The sequence below is a fragment of the Halictus rubicundus genome, chromosome 13 (assembly GCF_050948215.1).
Source record: "Halictus rubicundus isolate RS-2024b chromosome 13, iyHalRubi1_principal, whole genome shotgun sequence".
NCBI classification, from domain to species: Eukaryota; Metazoa; Arthropoda; class Insecta; order Hymenoptera; family Halictidae; genus Halictus; species Halictus rubicundus.
This window is the reverse complement of record NC_135161.1, coordinates 11589065-11611192: the sequence shown is the minus strand read 5'-3', so window position 1 is coordinate 11611192 and position 22128 is coordinate 11589065. Positions and strand designations below refer to the sequence as shown.

Sequence of the window (22128 nt, the reverse complement as noted above, 5' to 3'; positions counted from 1 at the left end):
GGACGACCTTGAAGATGTAAAGAGTTACGTAATCTGCATACTTCTTTTCAATTTCACTGTGTAAATATGTAAATACAGTTTCTAGCACGGGTTCCTTATATCGGGATCTGTATTTACGTGAGAAAATGCGATATAAATGTACCCGTCTCTTTTCATGAATAAAACATGTACATAACTTCAATATTACATTTCTCACCATTAGAAACGTATAAGATAAAAATTCTTCAAATGTCTTACATTAGTAGCTGTTTGTAATATTATATCTCTATAGAGATACGTCTATATCTCTAATGTTATCAAAACCGATCTATTTCCAAGAACCAGCCGATCTCGTTCCACTATCCGTTTTCTGACAACATCTTTTACATTTGGTGCACCCCATGCTTGCCAACCCTCGTGGCGGATACTTCGAGGACGGGTGCTTCTTCTTTTTCTGCGACTCGATCACTATGTTTTTAGGTATCAAGATATCGTCCCACGGGATTTCAACGTCATCGTCGGCGCAAGCTTCTTCCGACGACGGTTGTATATCCATTGGTTTCTCGAGCACGAGATCGTTCCACGGGATTTCTAACGTGGAGTCGCAATTTTCGGGATCGGCGGCAGTCGACTGTACGGTTTCCATGATTACCAAATCCTTCCACGGCAGTGCCATGGTGCCCATAGACTCCTCTTTCGTGGGCTCTGCTGCAACGTCGTCCTCGCCATCTCCTTCGTTGCCATTTAAAGGAGTTAGCGAAACATCTTGACGAATTTTCATGCCGGCTGCCGGTAACGCGATATCTCGCCACGGTAATTCGATTTTCGAATCGCACAACAGGGACACGTCCGAAAATTCCTTTCGCAATTCCCTCATGTACGGCTCGTGATACATTTCCTCCTCCGGATTGTACACCAACGTCTGCCTCTTTCGTTTGCACTGTTCCTTCTTCTTTTGTTGCTGTTTCTGAAATTTCTGCCGAATGCAGTAACATCCTTTCACCTTTCTTTTCTCCTCGGTCATGGTGGCCGGTTATTGTAATATGGGTTTATAGGGTAAATATACGTTACTGTGATACTTGGTAATTTTATGACGTTAACTAACCTTGTGCTGCAATTGGTTAGTTGCATTGTTTGTTTTGTTTTGACACACATATATGTATACGCACATACGTATCTATAAGATGTATGCTCTAACCGCCATTTTTCAGGTACCTTCGATAAGCGGAAAGAAAAATGTTTTCAATCAGAATTAGTCAGTCTCCTTTTAAATCATTCCCAAAAGAAATTTTTGGAATGAAAAGTCATTTTTATTCTTTTCTGAACGAAACTGTATGTTTTTGAGTTGTAACTGACGGCCGAACAAATTGAACAACCATACGACGACCTTCAGGTGACCTTGGATTAAAAAATTCGATCAACGGAAACGTTACGATAAAAAATTATGTTATTTCAGTCAATATGACTGAGACTTTTGATCTAATAAGTTCCTCAAACAAGTAAAAGTAGTAAATTCAATAGTAATAATTTCGTTTGTCATGATACGCCAAGTATAGTTACAAAATATGTGTTTCTCTTTTTAACGACTATACGCTTCGAACACATAAATATATGATTTCGTGACATAAAATTGATTGTAATTGTACAGGCATAACGAAGAATACAAGCTACATTCGAATCTCCATTAAATGAATAAATACAGTTCGATGATCTTGGGAATGTTTGAAATTCATTTAGTCATCGTTGAACTAACGAACGCATAGGTTCACGTATATACGTGGTGCAATCAAGTACAAATACAATGTGTTTCAATCACGCAATTGACGAATCGCTTTTATACTTTCCGTCGCGACATCTATCGACGAGCCGCGGTATAATGTCAAAAATTCACTAGTTGCCAATAAAAGGAAATCCGTAGTGACTCTGTCTTGATTTCACGATATAAGATTGAAGGAAATGTGCGAGTCCAGTCCGTTCGTCTCGTGTGTTCGCATTATAAAATTCAGCGTGTAAAATAACCGTGACCGGGATCGTGAAGTAACCAGCTTGACTGTCCGAACAACACCGAAGGAATCCTTTATGGTAGTTGGTTTGACGAGCGCAGTAGGACTACGTTTAGAAGGCAGCCATCTTGCAATCCCTAATCAAAGATCTTCGGCTAGCGGCTATCGCTGTCTGGTTTTCAGCCAGTTAATATCAACACACAGTTCATCAAATGGCTTTAAAACGAATTAACAAGGTACGTGGATGGTCGGCGGTGTTCGCTTTGTACAAAGACAGTCAGGTGTCGATGTGATGTGTGCCGAATGCGGTTGAACGCCCTTAACGATTTTGCAGTGAAGCAATGTGAGCCAGCATTGAAAATCATGTTGGCTTTTCACGATTTTTTTCCCATTCTCCGAGTGTGCTTTGATTTACCTCGCGTACGCGATTATCTCGAGACGGTGCATTGCGCACGCAGCACAGTGCCACTTTGTGCCAGTGGATGTATCTAAGGTGACAGTGAAATTCTAAAAAAAATTTTAAGTGGCTAACCGATAAATTACCGGAAGTAACGTAAAACCGTGCGTTACATAGATCTTTATATATCTATATGCATATGTATATACATATGTATCTATATATGCATATATATATATATATACATACATATATATACATACGTATATATATATATACTCATATATATATGTACATATATATACATATATGTATATATGCATATACACATGTATACGTCGAGCTATAGATAACTTAGAAATTACGAAAATTTCATTAGTGCACTCATAGTCCATTTATGGAAAGAGTTGGGGCTCCCCCCATTTTCTAAATGATCACTGGTATCTGCCTGAATGTGTAACGTGATTATCACCATGTGACTGTAAAACACGTTCACACGAGAGAACCAGTCGTTTAGGATCAATATATATTTGCATTTAATGCATGCTGGGGATCTTGCTCAGTTATATTATTCGTTAGTTTACACCGCCATTCATAGAGGAAAGACAAAAGAATTCGTTGCATCAAATGCAGCACCGCTCGAATGGGCACATTGTACAATAAAAACTGCTACATTCCGACTCTATTATAATGAAGCAGACAATGATACAAGCAGTTTGTATGTACCGGTGTATGATCTCAATGTATGCACTCGATTTCATTTACTTGAACCGCTTCTTATCATTGTTATCACCATTAACACGTTGACTGCGGTGTCACCGGTATACGGGTAACACAATTGTTTGTAGAGACTCAAAAATACATTTTTACAGTTCTTGTTTCTGCACTGAATGCGTTAACAATACTCCTTAAAGTGTAAGATTGGAGATTTCCTTATTATATACTTCTGAAGAGATAAGATTTCTATATTGCAATGCTACTTTACTCTAAGTAATAGCCTTATATGTTGTATGTTTGGATGAATCAGTTTGAGCTATGTTTTCATGTTGTATACTATAGAGAACATGGTAGAACTGCCTTCGATACATCTACTGTTACTACATGATAATATTGATACTTATATATTTTTCATGTATAGCTTTATTTACTACCTCTGTTATATATGCTTTATACACCAGCTAAATCTGTACCTCTGCAGAAATCATACTAATCTATGATGCAATACATGAAATAGGTGTTTAATTACTCCCATGAGTTCTTACTCGAAAGAAGACTCACGATACAAATTAAGAATACCGAGTAATACTAGTGACTCATACTCAAATTCTGGTAATAATTAGAACAGTACATTTGTTTTGATTTCATTCCGCTAGTACTGTTAGTGTGATCATGAACGAATGAGTTGATTTCTTAATTTGCCCCACTGGTGACTTACAGATTTCAGTAATGGTGAAAGAAAAAATGAATGATTATCACCCATGTGGTAGATCAAATATTAAAGATACATATGAATTCTCAAAAATTCAAACTTTTTTAATCGAATTTGTTTTCTTCTTTAGGAGTTACAGGATCTTGGGAGGGATCCTCCCGCCCAATGCTCCGCTGGTCCTGTAGGCGATGATTGTAAGTTTCCTCATCATATCTTTCATGCTCATTTGTGGTAATTAAACTACTGCAAAATTATGGTTTTTTTATCTTCGTTCCCATAATAAGAATGGTTGTTATTCATATATTTAGTTGTAACTCACTGTTATGTTTTATGCTTATAATATCACATAATGAAATATTATTTCTTGATTTAATTATACAATTGCTTTCAGTATTCCACTGGCAGGCAACTATTATGGGACCAGTGAGTATATATCAATTTTTAATCCGTGGTTCTCATGAATTAATGAACTTGGTATTTATAAGTTGGAAAACATAAGCTTCTTAAAAGTTTCATAGTAATATAAGTATAAATATAATTTGTGAGTATTATTTGCAAGTATTTTCACCTTTGCTCTGATCATTGAAGGTAATTTCCAAATAATGAACTATATGTTGTACTAACTACAATATGATTATTTCGAAAATGTGTGATAATGCATGTAGTATTTAATGCAATAATTACACGGAGATTTCACAAATATGTTCACCTCTGTTCGTGTGTACAATACTGTTATATTTCGCATATTTCATTATGGACACTTGTTTCTGCAGTTGCATTGTCTAATTATCTCTATCGACTACTTTTATCAGTATTATAAAGCAGTTTTTAAAATACAATGTAGATAGCATTGTTATCTTGTTGTAATAGTTAATGCAATGCGAAATATGACCTTTTTTTGTGAAAATTAGTCGAGAAAGTGTATTACTCTCGATATGATAGATATAAAATTGAATTAAAAATTCAGAAGCATATATTGTTTTCAGCCTGACAGTCCATATCAAGGAGGAGTATTTTTCCTTACAATTCACTTCCCCACAGATTACCCATTCAAACCACCTAAGGTACGTAAAATGATATTAGAAAAACATACCACTACGACAGTGTATACATAGCAAATTAATTCGATGATGCATGTTTATACAGGTTGCTTTTACAACTAGAATTTATCATCCAAATATTAACAGTAATGGAAGTATTTGTTTGGATATTTTAAGATCGCAATGGTCCCCAGCACTCACCATATCAAAGGGTATATAAATTTACGAATATAATATCATTGAAGTTACAAAAAAAAAAAAGAGAAAAGATGATCGAAGAATTTTAATAACAGAATAATATCTATGGGGTGGTTGTTTCATGCAATTTGTTTCTTTTTCAGTCTTACTATCAATATGCTCTTTGCTCTGCGATCCAAATCCAGATGACCCTCTGGTACCAGAGATAGCAAGGTTATACAAAACCGACAGGGAGAAGTACAATGAATTGGCACGTGAATGGACGCGCAAGTATGCCATGTGATGCGCCAACCTCCGTTGACTTCAACATCTAAAAACCACCAACAAGCAGCCCCAGCCTATTGCCACTTATGCATCAGCACCGATTGAAATTAGTTATGGCTCGTCTACTTTTAAACTTAAGCCAGTACTTGGGGTCGAAGTGTGCTCAGACAAACGTGGTCGATCTGAAATTCCCTTCGTCCTGAGAGGCCTGCGAATATTGAGACGTTGCCACCAATGGCAATTGAGGCAATTTAAAAAGGTGGTCACATTAACATTATATATATATAAATCAGGAAAAAACAGAAAAAAGAAATATGTCCGCTTTGATTTTCATAAATAAAAAAAAAAAGAACAACAAAATGGAAGTAAAATATAGGAGAGTGAAAGTAGGATTTGTATTTGAATTTAATAGTTTAATTTCTAATTATATATGCTTATGAAGTACCGTAATATTATGTACCTACTTTCTCAGTGGAAAACGAAAAAAATACCTTTGAACTGACAGCACACCAATTGTTAGTTTTAACGCAAGTGAGCAATGTTTGCCCGTCCCTTGGAACGATGCAGTCACTTTTTTGTAAGACTGGGCTATATATAAATACTACTGAAACTATACCTGTATGTTTTGTTCAATTATTAAAATTCCTTACCTATCTAACAAATTCTACGAGTAACTCGAAATTTTGTGGTTTGGTTCCTGTGTGTGTGTAGTAGTTTAATTATGCATATCGTTCATCGATAAACCGGACTACGAGAGAGGAGAGACAGGGAGAGAAATAAAGCTGGAAAACAAAATTCAACAATTATGCGACTAGTGGAAATTCGTTTTAGCGATTTCGTCCGCGATAAAAGCATCCTGGGCCTGTACTATGCTAACTAACGAAGTTAAATCACGATCTTTTACCACCCGAGAATCTCACGAGCCTCTCGGGCTTACGATTAGCAACTATGATGAAATGTAGTCGTCGACGTCGTCACTGTTTATCGATAAATGATGAGAGCGAATTACAATTTTGTTTGAATTCTCACGTAAAACGCGTTAGAAAGAAAAATAGAAGACGAATTGTTTCAACGAGCCGTGGGGCTTTGAAAACGGACGGATTTATAAAATCCATCCGACTTCATTTTATATTAATGCGTCATTTATATTATCAGCAAAGTCATGCGTCGTACCTTGCGAATTCACGATTCGCCTGTCGCTATATTTTATTTGAATCAATGCGTTTACTATTGTTTTGCGTGTAAATTTTTTTTCTCTAAGCGATAACTTTTTATTATTATTATTATTATTACTACTACTACGATTATTATTATTATTAATATTATTACGATTATTATTTAGAATTTGTCTTAAGTTTCCTTGTCAACCACAATATAAAAACAACTATACGTACCTAACACTATTACGATCTTTGCAAAGACCTCTATCACCGCGAGCAAAAAAGGACTAACCGTGTTTTACATTAGGTATAATACTTTTAGTCTCTCCGAGTATACCAAGATACGTTTTCTCAACGCTATATATTTTTCATATATATTGTGGCTGTAAAGGATATCGCAGTGAGATTTCAGGACTACACTGCCTAAATCTAAATACATTCTATGATTAACGAGATGATAGAGCGAAAGAGCGAGAGAGAAAGAGAGAGAGAGAGAGCGAGAGAAAGTACGTTGTCAACGTAGCAATGTATCCGTTCGTCGGTTAGTTCGTTTTAAAAGTAATTATTTAAATAAGCATGATGATTGCACCGTCGTCTCGGTGCTAGCGATGTTTTTCGGCTTCTAAATCTAGATAATCAAATAAACTAATTGAGATAACGACGCGCGGTCACTTAATTAGACAGTAAGCAAACAAAAAAAAAACAGAAAAGAAAATGGAGAAAGTTGAAGAACACAACAGAAGTTTTTGTCTTTTGCGAGCGCATTCTAACGATAAATTTTTCTCTGTAATCGGTGCTTATAAAGGGTACGGGCAAAGCTCGCGGAGCGAATAACGAAAAAGCCTAGAAAAGACAAATCGATTAGTATGTAAGACGGCGTATCACACTTGTTAATGTCGATTTTGTCTCGTACGAACCTGTATTCGCTGTGTAATTTAAAAACTTAACGAACAAAACGAAAAGCAGAATCGCCCGCGGCGGTAAAAAGGCAGGTATTCAAATTTTGCCACGACGCGTGAAAGGATGGAACAGAAACAAAATAAAAATGATAATAACAATCGATGATCGTTCGACTTCAATTAGGAAGGACAAAAGAGAAACTACTCATGTGTAATTAATTATTACTGTCGCAATAATGAACATTTTTAATAACGTATCTTGTGTACATTTTAGCAATTAGCCCTTTATATAATATATAATATATATATATATATATATATAAATTCCACGTGATGATAAGCGACTCGCCCGTGTCTCCAATCACTTGTAATCTACCGACAAATCATCGGCGCATTCATTTTGTACTTGGAACGATGCATTTTATTGAATTCGCTGGAAGCATTTTCTTAGACCGTTGTCCTCTCGTCCGCGGGTGTTCTTCAAATGTTCGAACTGGCTAAGTATTCGATCGTAGCAGCATTTTTATAATACAAGCGTGCGTTTACCCTAACCGTAGCCGTTCGGAGGAATGGGAGCTCGCGGCGAAGTAGAGTCATCGCCAGCCGGTTCGGTCGATTAGTTATGAGCGTGAACGTTTTATATCGAATCAATTCCAGGTAAAAGTAAAGAAACTTCGAATGACTGGCACCTAGGACTTGGGGTGTGCATGTCTTTGTTAGACTTTCACGAAGGACGACGGACTATAGTATCCCGCGTAGAGTCATAAGCCGAGTTGGAAATGACACACGGACCGGTGAAAGTGGCGAACGTCTTCCTCCCTTCGCCCTGGTTGCTCTTGACCGCTGTATTTTACCACGTTTATTAACGCTCGGTCCGAATCTGCTGAAAACAACGTGGCCAGCGACGGATACGAACGTACACCGAGTACCGAACAAGTCGCGCCACTTCTATAGAGGAGGTTTTTAGACAGAAGCCTAACTAGACGCTATCCGCATGTTTGAAGTCACTCGGACAACACGAGATTTCGATTTCACGTAGCTGTTTTTCACCCTGTTCGCATTGTTTTCACTTGTTAAGACGGTCACGATTCATCGATTAGGGGATCGTTAGTACTTAAAAGGCTAATCCGTAACGTCTCAGGAGATATATTTTCGTTATCCGGCCGGTGTCCTATGCTAAAGAAGGGACACTTGTATGGAGGTCGTCAACGACCGTTTAACCTACTTACGAAATTCCGTTGCAAAATGTATGACTTGCATCTTGTGTGATTGTAACGAATTCTTAATCTGCAGAAAGTAATAAAGGTTAATTTAAGATTGACGTTGGTTAATAATATGTTACATGGTTCATTACGAATTGGTAGTCCAAGGTTTCTCGAGTTTTTATGGAGTACGCGAGCATCGGGAGTGCCTACGCTTATCTCTGATCTTATAATGAAAGCAGTAGAAAGTTAGGCTAGTCTACGTGCTCGCATCCGGTTTTCAGGAATAGTCCTTAAACGCCCCGTTAAAACAATATTAACCGAGTCGGTTGTTGAGTCAACAATCATTCGGTTTAAACGTTTTTGGTCGTATGGAAATTAGGCGACCGATGATTTCTGCGCTCGGAGATCGCGGAGGACTCGAGAAGATCCGTGGAATTTGGCATACTTAGTTTTTGAGTACCGAAACTATTATTAGTACGAAAACAATCGGGTTTAAATTTATCCATCGGAATCAGATTATTTTTTAATTTTGACTGCTTTCGGCGGAGTACACGAATTAACATCAGTCGTAGAATAAATAAACTGTGACCCGCCATTTTGTCGGGTCTGGTGGTCCAGCGTTAACCATGCTGTACAATATACAATATTAAACAATTTTAATAGTATTGAAGAAATAAAATTACCTATGAACGGCTTGACAATGGGGCGACCATTTATTTTCAGGGTGAATTCAGCACAAAAATAGAAATTGTTAACGATTGTAAGCTAATATTTATGTGCAGTCCTTTAGCGCAAGCGAGAGAAAAAATTCAATTTAGATTGCCTACAATAATTTCCTAAAACTCCAGAAGACTGGTAATATATTAATTAACTCATATATTACGTTTGATAGTATCTGCAGAATAATTTTAGCATAACTTTTCCAAGGTACAGGTTCCGCAACCGGATGAGGTCCGAAATTATTAACATTTTTAACAGTAAACCTACCAGAGCCTTAAAGATAACTGGAATGTGTTTCCTTATATGCAATAACAAGATTGAATGAATTTATTCGATCATTTCTCTGTAAAATTTAGTGTTAATAAAAATGTCAAAACCAGTAATTTTCGTCTTACCCTTTCAAACATAGTATCAGTGGATTGTCGAGCTTCTTCTAATTAAAACGAGCCCAAACACGACACAAATAGGACTACTTTTAAACCTAATGTAAATAACAAAATGGAGGACATATGATTGCCAGGTACGAAGTCCATAAAAGTAGATCGATTCGCGTCATGCGTGGACTCATTTCGATCGGCAGAATCTCAGCAACCCCTTGGCTCCGCGTTTGAAAAGATCAGACAAAAATTACTCAATTTTAAATTTATTGTTCACTACACATAGACCCGTATTTTTATGCACCCGTGTGAGTAGATTCAAATTCAAGACAGTGGAAGAGCTTAGAAAGTCTTGCCCCCGACTTGTTCAAATTATCAAGGAAAATTTTATAACTCCTGTATCTTGACAGTTTTCATTTTGCACAAAAATCCGCGATCTAATTATATGTATTCTTCTGTCGGGCTGGAGTCAACTGGACGAGAGACGCTACCCTGTAACGCAAGCATTGATGATTCCAAACTGCAAAGCGAGTTGCTGCTGCGGCTGATTCGGACCGTTGCGGCTCGAACCCATCACTAGCCTGTAGTACGGGGACGTGTTTCGATCTATCGAGCGGCGCTTGGGACAGTCTGGTCGCGATGCGGCTTATTCAGTATCAGTACTGTTCTCGGCACGTCCGGCGATCGAGGACGTCAAGGTGGCCCGCTGGTGAATACGCGCGAAATACCGTCGCGAAAATGAGTCGATAGATCGCCGATCGACCAACTTCCTGTCCGTGCCGCGACCTTCTCAAAAAGCGTCTCGCGAAAATCCGCCCGGAACCCTTCGGAACCTTCGGCACCTACACGTCGCACCCGAGTGGTACGTAATGCTGCAAACTAAACATTGTCGACCACGTTGTCAGTCATTATTAATTTACCGCAACATGCCTTTCTGCTACATCGTACCGCTTCACCAAAAAACACCCTAAACCACCGTTCGGAGTTCAGTGACAGACGTGTCTCATCAATCTTGTACGATTATCTGGTCTTGACAACAAAGGAATTTTATCGAAATTCTGATAGAAACATTTTTCAAAAACAACCATCTCACGAGTTCTCTTGTTCGCCTGAAATTTATCTGTAGATCATTTCTCTGTCGTTTTCTTTTTAAATGAACGTTTAGGAGAACGTTTCTTTGGGAATCGGCATCGTTCGGAAATACTGTGCGTTTTCGATCGGGAAAATTATGTGTCCTTGGGATCCTGTTTTATGTGCTTCGTTCTTCTCTTTTCTGAAATAAAGAGCACTCGTTTAAGTCAGGAATTTGTATAGTTAATTTAGAGTTGCTGGCACGTTCGAAACCTGATATGTCCTGACGATCTCGTTTCATCCCTTTCGTTTCCTTTATTGTAATATATAAACTCTTTTTATATTGAAATTCGGACGATCTTGTTTAATATATTCTCTTCAAGAGCGGATTCTTTTCAGTCAGAAATATCTGTGTCGTTAATTATGAATTGCTCGAGATTTTTTCTCTTATTAAACGAAAAGTCAAGAACCTGAAGCATTAATTAGAAATTCGCTGTTCGTCGCGCATTGATAAAATGGAGAGTCGTTGAACTTCTTCTCTTCCTCTAAAAATTGCTGTTTAAAAAAACTATATGGCGACCTTGTTTGGCATTTTCTCCTCCTTTCTCCTTTCGAACGAAGAGCAGCCTCACGACGCAGTTGTCAGTGTAGTCAACTAAAAATTACCATTCATTGAACATTGAAAAATGATGTCTTAAGAATCCTTTCAAACGCGTTACCGCCGTTTCCAATTTGTTTGATCTTGACGCGGTATAAGTGTCGCTAGGAACAGGTGACAATTACGGCATAGTACAGTCTTTGCGCCGTCCCCCAGCTAATTCTTTCTCTCGCTTCTTCAATGGAGAACGTTCTTTTATATAAGAGTTAGCATTACGGACTGAGAATTATTATTCGCCGTACATTAAATATATAATAGTCTTAACGATTCTGTTTAGCACTTTCTCTTCCTGTTTCTTTGTAAACGAAGCGGTGTATACTGACGACTAATGATATGTTGAACGCGATGTTGGATGATGTATTGCGGACACCTCTCAGGTTTGGACTAACTTTCATGTTCAAAGTAGTTCCGAATTTCTGTAAATTGAAATGTTCTCCGCACGCTTTCCCTTGCGGGATTATGCAAGAATCATTTCCTGCTTCCTTTTACCCTGCAAATGATCGCGGTTCAAAGCAGTCGCCGATACTGAACATGATTTCCTGTGTAACACGATACGTATCCCGACAAATTCGAACAATATACTTGGTATAAAACAGGATACGGATTCATTGTCAATGTCCCCTTTGCCGCCCTTTTTTGTTATAAACTATAGCGACAAAAGAAGCACTATCTCGCATAATTGCATCGAAAGCGATGACATCAGGTTTTTAAGAATTCCATGAAAAATTTCGAGGTCCCGTTCGCTGCTTTTAACATTTAATCTGTATCTACGTCAGCAACAAAAAATTAAAAGCCTGTATATTTATGCAGAGCTGATAGTTAAACAAAAGTAGCATAGATATGGCCGCTGCTTTAAATTTTGAGTACCCATCTTTATCATAAATGCATAAAACTCGCAGTTATCACTCTTTTCACTAGCAATGGACACTGGTGATGTGACAAGCTTCTTAATTATGAATGATGAATAATTTCTAGTGACGGAGTAATAAGTTTGTCTACGTAGGGCTATGCAAAGTACCGTACCGCATTTCGACTGCAGATTTTATGCATTCGTAGCATACGTGAACTTTCTTGTTTTTCCTGTTTCTTACAGTAGTACGTTCGGAACGGTAAATATGCAATGACGTTTTGTGATCGTTTTTCGCGATAACATCGCGTATAATCATGTCGAAATATATTGCTCTTAATTTACCTCGCTAATTTCAGGAACGATCTGTTAGGTATTGCTTCTGTTAATGCATTTCCGCGATTACTTCCAAATTAATGCGACGTAGCACGTCACGTATGGAAAACTAACTTTATTTTAGTATTCAAAAAAGGGGAAACTGTTCAGTCCTCAATAACATAGAAAAATTGTCAATGTTCACGATGGACTCGGCCACGAAAAAAATTTTTCAAAGTTTTCGCAGACGTCTGAATAGGTAAAATTTTCGAGAAAAAACGCGTCTTTAGATTCTGAAAAATCTTGAACTTGGACTCATTTTAGAAGCTTCTAGTGCCATAATCCATCCGTTCATTTTATCCTCAGTCCAAATTTACCGTCGTACGATGATTTTGTACGAAATTGTCGCAGTATTCATTCGTAATAACAGTTTAAGAAAGATTGACCCTGCGTATGCTGTGACGCTTTTTGTTTCGAAATAAGAAAATCGCCGTCTTCTTCTTCGTACGAAATACGACGAAAACCGGTCCCGAGCCATCGCCTTGTATCGAAAGCAAAGCTGCAGCGAAATATCAGCGTGGATCAGAAATGACTCATAGGCCTAGAACTCGCAGGAGATTGCGAGGGTTAATAAAATCGAATTTTCCCGTGCAGAAAGATAGCAGTCGAAGCAGGAAGCAATTGCAATCGCGGTACAAGATCCGAATGGCATCTTGCGTGCGAAAAGCATCGGAACGGCGATACTCCTGCGTTTTCCCCGACGCATAAAAATCCGCGAACGGCAACCTGCTACAAGACGAGAGTAGAGAGCACGCTGGCAGACTTTTCTTCGCGAACACACGGCTCTTTAACAGGTTCCGAACAGCGGCTTCAACTTTCTCGTAGATTAAACGCGAAAGATCGTTCATCGCGCGGAGAGAGTGAACAGAACGGCAGAACGCGAGCCGAACGCCTGAAGTCATTATACCGTCCGTGAAAAAGCCATTTTTTTTTAATTGACGGCCCTCATGCCGCGGGTTTTCGAACCGAAGAATTTTTAACGTTTATCCCACAGTGACACTCGCATTCGTATTTTCTCCAATTTCTCTTTCAAAAGCACACTAAACGACCTGGATATTTTCGAGAAGTTTACTACACGATGCGGAAAAAGAAATTTTTGAAAAATTCCAATTTGTCCGAGTTGTGCGGAAAGTAGTAGAGTTTTCAGTTGAAGCCACAGCGATTAAACACACTCTCCGAAATAGAACACCTTTTTGAAAAATGGTAGAAAAGCTAGAAGAGCTAGAAAAGAAATTTTGAAAATTTTGCTGTTGGTTGAAATCGTGAAGGAAGTAGTCAAAGTTGTTTTTCAAAACTCTTTCGTGCGGGTTTAGTTATGTCGAGAATTTATACTAATTAGAACACAGTGAATCTAAAAATCAAAAGATCTTTCCACTCCCACTAATCAGAAAATAAAAACCCGTTGCCAGTATTTAATTTCTCGGTACTAGAACCAGCTGAATCGACGGTGAAAGGGTTGCAAATAGAGAATGATATTATCCCAACAAACGCACAGCTTCCTTGAGAAACGCACGGTTCGCGGAAACAGAGAGAAGCCGAAAAAAAGGTATAAAATCTGCAGCAGGTTTTTGTACGCAATGCGAAATTCATGCCGCGCGGAAGGAGCAGGTTAATCGCCGGGACTGCATAATGCAATGAGAAAATTACGCGGCCGCCGCGCCGCGCCTGTGTAAACAACATATTCTTTTGTTCTGTTCAATTGTTAGGTCGTCGCATAACTCGGAAGTGTTTTTCGCGTGGAAAGGGAAACTGATCGACCCCAACACACTTGTACACGGTGACATACCGTTGCTTGCTCTTTTAAGCGGCACAATGTTCACTCTGATTACGAAGTATCATGTTAGAGATTTTATAAAATTATGTATAAATTTTCTCAGGCACCATTACGGAATTTAGGAAGTTAAATGATACTTGCAATTATCGTAGAGCACAGTAGCGAAAGTTAGTGTACAGAAATTTCGTCGGGGTCATGGGTGACCCCGTTAATACTGCGGACTTTTATCCAAACGGAGATCTCCGCGACCTAATTCGTACAAATTGAAATGAAAGAAACATTTCTGTAATTTCTGTAATTTCTGTAATTTACTTTTTGAGAGTTCCATCACATTTCAGAGAGAGCGATAGTTTACGTCATCGAAAATTTCGCTGTATCGAGCGTAGAAATCTGCGAGCACCATAACCGCATAAAAATCCGCAGTCCGGTAATCGAAGATGAGGAATTGTGTCATTCTGCTGGTTCAAACCTGCGCAAAGAATGTGCTGACATACTCTGCCGCCCATAAGTACTCTAACCACGAAATATAGAAAATATTTCAGCGAAACAGTATTTTTCTAGTGATTTAGAGGAATTCTAACAATTTAATTTGAAACTTAATTTTCGGCAGATTTTCAAGTTTAATGTAATTGCAAAAGAATTTTCATAATCTCATGGGAGAAATTTAATCACGAGCTATCTAAGAAGCTTGATTTTGCAAAAATTGAAGAAAAACATCGTTCCTATAAAAAATCCGCAGAAACTCTTTTGTTCCAGTACATTTCACTTTTCTTTTCGGCACAAATGTGCCAAATCTCTCGGCCGGGAAACCGTGGCACAGATCTCACCTACATTCTAATTTCTTTGTTTGCAGACCCGACCCTGAAGAGTGACTAGTTTCTCCAATGATGAAATTACTGGCGGGCGTGGAAGAAGTGACCGAAAAGAAAGAAAAGCAGTCCGAGGATGACCAGCCGTGCAACAATAACCACGAGATACAGGCGACAGCCGAGTTCGCCCAGGAGACAATCAAACTGCTTACCGGCGAGGTAAATTATAGTAAAATCGGTGAACGAACCACCGGTTTCCGTTTTTCTTTCCTTTTTACCGGAAACGAAACCGTAGACCGTCGACTTTTCTCGGTCGACCTTTTTTGACGAAAATCATACGGCTCGGACTTTCACTCTGCGGCCACGCATAATTGCTGTTAGATCACACAGTTGACGTGCTCGGCGATTGTTCTCGCCGTGCTCCATTTATGCGTCTCGACTGTTTGTTCACCTTTCGGTAAAAATGATGCACTTGTGAGTATCTAGGTTGATCACCGACGTTTCCGTTTCTCTGTTTCTTGTCGATTTATTAAGGTTATGGAGATTTCTAATTTGAGAAATTTTTCTGGAATCTGTTCCGAAAGAAATTGGAGAATTTAATGATTAAAAATGAATCCGACGAGAAGTTACTGTCGCCTGGACACGTGCCACTCAATTGAGAATCAATGTTCTCGGTGTGAATCATGCAAGCGAAATGACAATTTCCGTGATTTAATTAAAGGTCTCGACTACACGTGCATGCAAATCCACGTGTATACGCGCGTCAAACGTAGCTGCTAAAATATTGCTATTTATAATTCCGCTATCGCGTTGCTTTTAAAATATTTTTAAACGGAATGAGAGACAAAAATAAATTGGAATTCAATTAGAAGTAAACACGGTGTTGCTGTAATGTTTTGTCTGCGGGGATTACGTGGCTCAGAGTTAGAGCAGAGGTAAATAGGTGGCTGTAGCTAGCGAACCGGAAGTGAAAAATTGATTTCGCTGGCGAAAGATGTGAAGGAGAAGAAGAAGAAAGCCCCGCCGTATAAACTTGACATACTGAGATGAAAGGCAAGTCCCGTTGTGCCCCACTTTAACAGCTTTCGTATCTCGAGATAGGTGTTACACCTTCACTGAAGCCTCTCGAGTGATAGCATTATAATTGACCTGATCAGCAAACCTGCTGCCTGCGGCTATACCAATCAGGTAGACCGTGCAAAATAAAATTTGGAAGGAACGCGGATTAAACGAAAATTTATTTCTTCCCTTAATAATTCGAATAAAACGGGAATATATTTTTCTATTTTATATTTCTGATATTTCATTTATAATTTTGCATGGTTTATTTTGTGTTCTGCGTCTCTGCTTATATTTTTCTAAGAATATTTTTATCGTTTTATATTTCTACTTGTATTTCTCAAACTCATTTTTGTCAAAAGTGAAAATACAGTTAATCTTTTAGTGATCGAAAAGTTAGGTAACTTTGTGAGGGTCGCTTGCGATAGAAGTTCCAAGGCAAGAGGTTAATGCATCAAAGCAATTTAGCATAATTTAGCATAAATATTACATTCCAACAGCATCGCTGTTGGCGTTGGTTGATGCTACGGTATAAATAAGTACCCTAATTTAGTCCCTCCCCTCCCAGCCCTATATTTTTAAACGCGTCTACACATGCCTATTGTTTACAAAATACAATCGTTCATTCTACACGAAAACAATAAACTAAAAACATATAACGAAGTTCGGTCACGAGGCTTTGTGTTTGAACAAGGGGATTTAAGAATTCGTAAGGTACACGTGCTATTGAATAAATATGAGCTAACGTGTCTGTTCATGAATTACTATATCCCCTTGCTTCAAAATGCTAATGCAGTGTACCGAGCGAACACTCCAACTCGATTTTCTCGAAAGTAAAGCGACTTAAAAATTAAATATTGATGACAGAAAAACGGTACTACAAACGTATCGTTTTCCCCAATTAAAAATAAAGTACTACTTCTCTAGTTATTCTTAGTTAAAGTTAAGATCAAATTTTACTTGTTCTGGATAACATAAGTAACATATTTATTGCAAATATATAGGGTTAGGGACCCAATTACTGTGCCTACATTAATTATACTTATTTTTAATGCATAATGAATATTAAAAAAGAGACTATACTATACTATAGATACGATACTATACTTTACTATAGATACGATACTAGACTATACTATAGATACGATACTATACTATACTATATTATAGATATTATACTATACTATACTAAAGATACTATACTATATTACCAAGATAAGATAAGATACTATACTAGGCACAGTAATTGGGTCCCTTACTCTACTCTGAAGATCAAATATTCATGAGAGTAAAGTTCAGTTGAAATCGTAGCGGTGCATGTGTGGCGCTGCTTGCGAACGAGTTAACAATAAAAGTAATTTATCCAGACCGAAGAATGAATTGAAAAATGAATAATTGAGATTCGCAATTTTGCGCACAGGTGTACCGGAGGGCCTCCAAGAAATTGGAAGAGTCGCCTATCAAAGGTAAAGTAACGTCGCACGATGAGGAGAAAATGCGACGTCTTCTTTGCTATGAGGAGGCACCAGAGTATCTTCAACATAATCCCTACATTCTGAGCGGATACCGGGGATACCTCACTACAAAATTATGCCTCGAAAGGTTTGTGCGTTGCCGTCATCGATTTCCTTCCGGTCATCGCCGATACTTTTGTTATTTTATTAGGTTGTTGCATATGAAATGTTCAACTTTAGAACGAAAATTGTTCTGAAGCGTTTTGCTCAAGAAATAATCTTACAATACAAGAATCAATTCGTTGACAAAATATGTTGACTTACTATGATCGGACATTTCATGTGCAATATACAGGCTGTCCCAAAAATGTTGTACTTTCTGTACGTGATTCCCAAGGTCATTTGAAGTAACTTTTTCCTTTGCGAAAATGTTCTCCGCGGCTTCGTTAAGGAGTTATTGAAGAAAAACACGAACCAATCAGGGCGCGGCTACAATTGACGGATTCCGGTTCAGCCAACACCGACGCTGCTCTCAGCTGTAGCCACGTTCTGATTGGTCCAGGGTTTTCGCTAACTCCTTAACCTTCAAATGACCTTAGGAATCGCACCCCTTTTAGGGAAGTGCATTTTTGGGACACCCTATATTACGTGTATACTTAAATCTTTTGTTGGAAAGCATTGAAACGTTGTTTATTTCAGTATATTTTGGTGGACGAATGAAACAGTGAATATATGGAGCCACATATTTGGCTGGATGTTATTCTTTGGTTTGACGCTATACGATCTTTGTCTATTGAACATCCATGCTCCGATGGGTGACAAAGTAATCGTAGCTCTTTTATTAATCTGTTTTCAGGTAAAAGCACATTGGCATAATTTTACTAGACTATGTAGTTTCTTGATTTAGAGAGTTCTTAGACGAGGCGAGATTATTTAAACGGAGCCTATCGACACATTCTAGAAGTCTTTAGATCTCTGATCACTACGCAAACTGGCGAATTAATAATTACAGTAAAGGCAAAATTTCATTGTTTTAGGCTTGTATGATACTGTCCTCGGTCTATCACACGTTCTCCTGTCGAAGCGAGAAGGATTACTGGTGTTTCCTTTCGTTCGATCTCTTTGGCATTGCTTTAAGTCTTCTGTCGATATACATGTCTGGAGTGTATTACGCGTTTTGGTGTCATAAGGTGAAAAACTCGCATATTCCTACCGTTTAATCAATACTGACAGCGTAAACCTCCTTAACGAACTGATTGTGATTCTCAAATCTCAAGGCTAGCGGTATAAGCGCGATTTATGAATATATGTCAATGATTCTATAGCGTTTGTTCTCAAGCAACCGTATTCTTAATGTGGCTTTAACATTTCAAATCCGGTATTCATATAAACTTCAGTTGCATTGAATTCTTATTATTTTGTAATGTAAAAAATATTAGAAAAACATTGCTACAAAATTAGACGCAGGGTTGAAAATCTATTGTTCATAGCTCTCCTAATTTTGTCACCCATTATACAGTCATAATTTGATCACTGGACTGCTAATCTTAATGCAAAATAAAAATTGTCTGTACTCATTGCAAGTAACAGAAGCTGAATAAAATAGTAATTTTTTCTTTAAAAATTTCAACAAGATGATAAATATTAAGTTCTTCTAATCTTAAAGTCCGCAGTCTGTTGATCAGAGTATGATTTGCGCTGTTTATTTCTTGTTAAAGTACTTTAAGACATTCCAGGGTACTTGTACGACGGATTTGAATAATTGATTTTTTAATACAGGAACTGCAAAGGTTCTACTTGATAACAGTGCTGGCAATTTTCGTGTTCGCGATGATACTTCAAATACCAAAGCTGAATGTTAATGGGAACGTGAAGCTAGTCGTATTTGTCGCTTGGGCGGCTTATGGAGTCCTGCCAACGCTGCATTGGAGTATCGCAATGGGCGGCATGGACAACCCGATCGTTAGAATGTTGCTTCCAAGGGTACTAGGAATGTATGTCATTAGTGGTGCCGCGTTTGTTATTTATTTGACCAAAATACCGGAACGATTTTACCCAGGTAATCACTCTACCGTCAATACCTATCGTTACACCCTTAGACCTCAAAACGTACCGTACGGCGAAAATATCGCCTTGGCGAGGACTCCCCTTTAATTTTATATAATAAATAAGAAAATCACACTATTTATTCATATTTTTGTAGATCTTAATTCCGAAGAGAAATTACTAGCTTCCAGATCCCGTTCTTTCACGAGAAATATTTTTGCCCCTAATTTTTACACGTCCAGCAACAGGTGGCATGATCTGCGCTTAGTACTGTATCTATGAGAAACCATCAAAATTATTATCAAACTCTGGGACTTTGGAATGAATTCCTAATAACTAACTACAATTTTGATAACTCGAGATTTTAAGTTTGTGAAATGAAGAATCCTAAACCTATCACCGCGCCGGTTCCAAATTGTTCATCTCATAATTATTGAAATGATAAAAATGTTTCTGTGGAAGTGTATATTATAATAAAAATCGGGCAAGATCTAAATAAATTACCTTATTATTTTGGTAAGGTAGCGCATAACAGCCACTTTTAATGCTCAGGATTTTCAGCGTTAATTGACTTTCACGACCTAGGGTTTCGCTTTATATCATTAGAAAGTCTACCATAAGACCACTGGAGCACCTTACGCAATTTCGCCGGTGAGAAATGACTATAATTCGTTGATGTTCAAGGGTGGGTGGATTACATCGGCTCCTCTCATCAATGGTGGCACGCGCTGGTGGTGTTGGCACTGTATTATTGGCACAACACCGGGATGCTTTACGTGGAATACAGAATGAACCATGGTTGCCCGAGCAACATCAAATTATTATGACAGACGGAGTCTGACGACCATTCAGGTATGAAAATCTGTGCCGTACAATCACCAAATTTTAATCCAAATTCGCATATTTACAAGAACTGTTCGACCGCTAAATAATTCTCGAGAAATTGCCTGCATTTAGACTGCGATAATTTCGTTATAAACGATCGTACGACAATAAATTTGGACTCGTTTTAAAGCTGGGAGCCTCTAAAAATTGATGTACGATTTTTTCCAAGTCGTTTTAACGAGCTTTGAATGAGAGGTGTGCCGCCATCTTTACAGTAGTATGAGTTACATGAGGGCATCACGCGACCGAGTTTCTTGTTGCTCCGTGTTTTGTTTACGTACGATGTTGTATCATAATTGAAATTTCAGCACCTGGTTTTCTCATGGAATGTGCTTGCGCTATGGAATTCAATGTTTGGTCGTCGGGATACCACAACAAGCCACCGTTTTATGCTACCGAGAGCAAAACAACTTGCGCAATGGACAATCCACTATGGGCGTATGTCCGCCAGCAAGTGATCTAGTTCAGGATAGCGTGTAACATAACGTGAAACTTACTTTAAACAAAAAAAAAAACAACATCCACGCGGTAGTTTGAAGATATTTGTTGTCCTGGCGTTCATGATTTTTATTTATTTTGTATTTATAAACTCTGAATAGATTTATTATATTTCCTACTCCCACTATCGTGTCTCCCGTTCTCCTATTCAGTCGAATCCTGCAAGCGTACGCTCTATTACCTTTTTCAAAATATCGCTATAGGAAGACGCCAGATTTAAAAATCTAGTTATTCCATTTTTCATAGTTGGACTGCGGATCTTTATGCAAAATAAAAATTGTATGCATCGATAGCGATATGCAACAGCTATTTTACTTTTTTTTATTATTAATTTTTTGATATATTGCAATACTGTTTTAAATTTGAACCAATTGTTGTTATATTTGCATAAAATCCGCAATCTACCCGTAATTTAGCGAGCGGTCAAGATTTGAAAAACGCACATGTACTATCCACCGAGTTTTCTGCACGTAAAAATTTCTTTTGAAATTATAGGTACTGATTTGTAAATAGCGTGACATGGTGTCTCAATTTTCTCCACCAATTTTATCAGACTGGTGCATATCGAATCTGAAAGAATAACTGTAGAAAAATATTGTTTCTAGGAACTGTTAAATAAAATCGATTCTTACAAGTCTGCCTCCATTCTCTCATTTTAGTGGTTTTGCAGCGATTTTATAATGCATTTCGTAGAAAAAATGCAGATATGACGACGCTCGTAAATATGGGGCGCATGAAATTGCGCCTCGGCATTAATTCTTCCGGTAGTATTCGATTTACATACAAACAGTGTTTGTTTAATAAATTTATTCGGTTGAAGCATCCCCTAAACTGCAACCATTTTGTCGAAGCTACCAGTAACTAGGTTTGCGAAGTTTTCGATATGATTTCGATTCTATCTGTAAACCTAAATGAATCTATCATTAAGAGCAATTTTCCACCGTTAATTCAAGCTCTCAAAAGTTCAAAAATTCCAGCGCG

At 38.0% G+C, this 22128-nt stretch overlaps 2 protein-coding genes across 3 annotated transcripts; both read left to right on the top strand.

The window, feature by feature from the left end:
* Window positions 1–1879: 1879 nt before the first annotated feature.
* Window positions 1880–5925, top strand: Eff (ubiquitin-conjugating enzyme E2 eff). The gene is made up of 6 exons (XM_076799541.1): window positions 1880–2218; window positions 3939–4002; window positions 4200–4231; window positions 4795–4872; window positions 4955–5060; window positions 5190–5925. Exons 1-6 carry the CDS (start codon window positions 2195–2197, stop codon window positions 5327–5329), a joined length of 444 nt encoding a protein of 147 aa, XP_076655656.1. The 5' UTR covers window positions 1880–2194; the 3' UTR covers window positions 5330–5925.
* A 4390-nt stretch (window positions 5926–10315) lies between these two features.
* Window positions 10316–21781, top strand: LOC143360557 (progestin and adipoQ receptor family member 3). 2 transcript variants are annotated; one of them, XM_076799522.1, is made up of 8 exons: window positions 10316–10533; window positions 15250–15424; window positions 17685–17866; window positions 18418–18574; window positions 18756–18908; window positions 19498–19777; window positions 20449–20616; window positions 20958–21781. In XM_076799522.1, the coding sequence occupies exons 2-7, from the start codon at window positions 15281–15283 to the stop codon at window positions 20589–20591; spliced, it is 1059 nt and encodes a 352-aa protein (XP_076655637.1). In that variant the 5' UTR covers window positions 10316–10533; window positions 15250–15280; the 3' UTR covers window positions 20592–20616; window positions 20958–21781. The 2 variants fall into 2 exon arrangements, with proteins under 2 accessions (XP_076655637.1, XP_076655638.1); XM_076799523.1 differs by lacking the exon at window positions 10316–10533 and adding an exon at window positions 14541–14563.
* The last annotated feature ends 347 nt before the right edge of the window (window positions 21782–22128 follow it).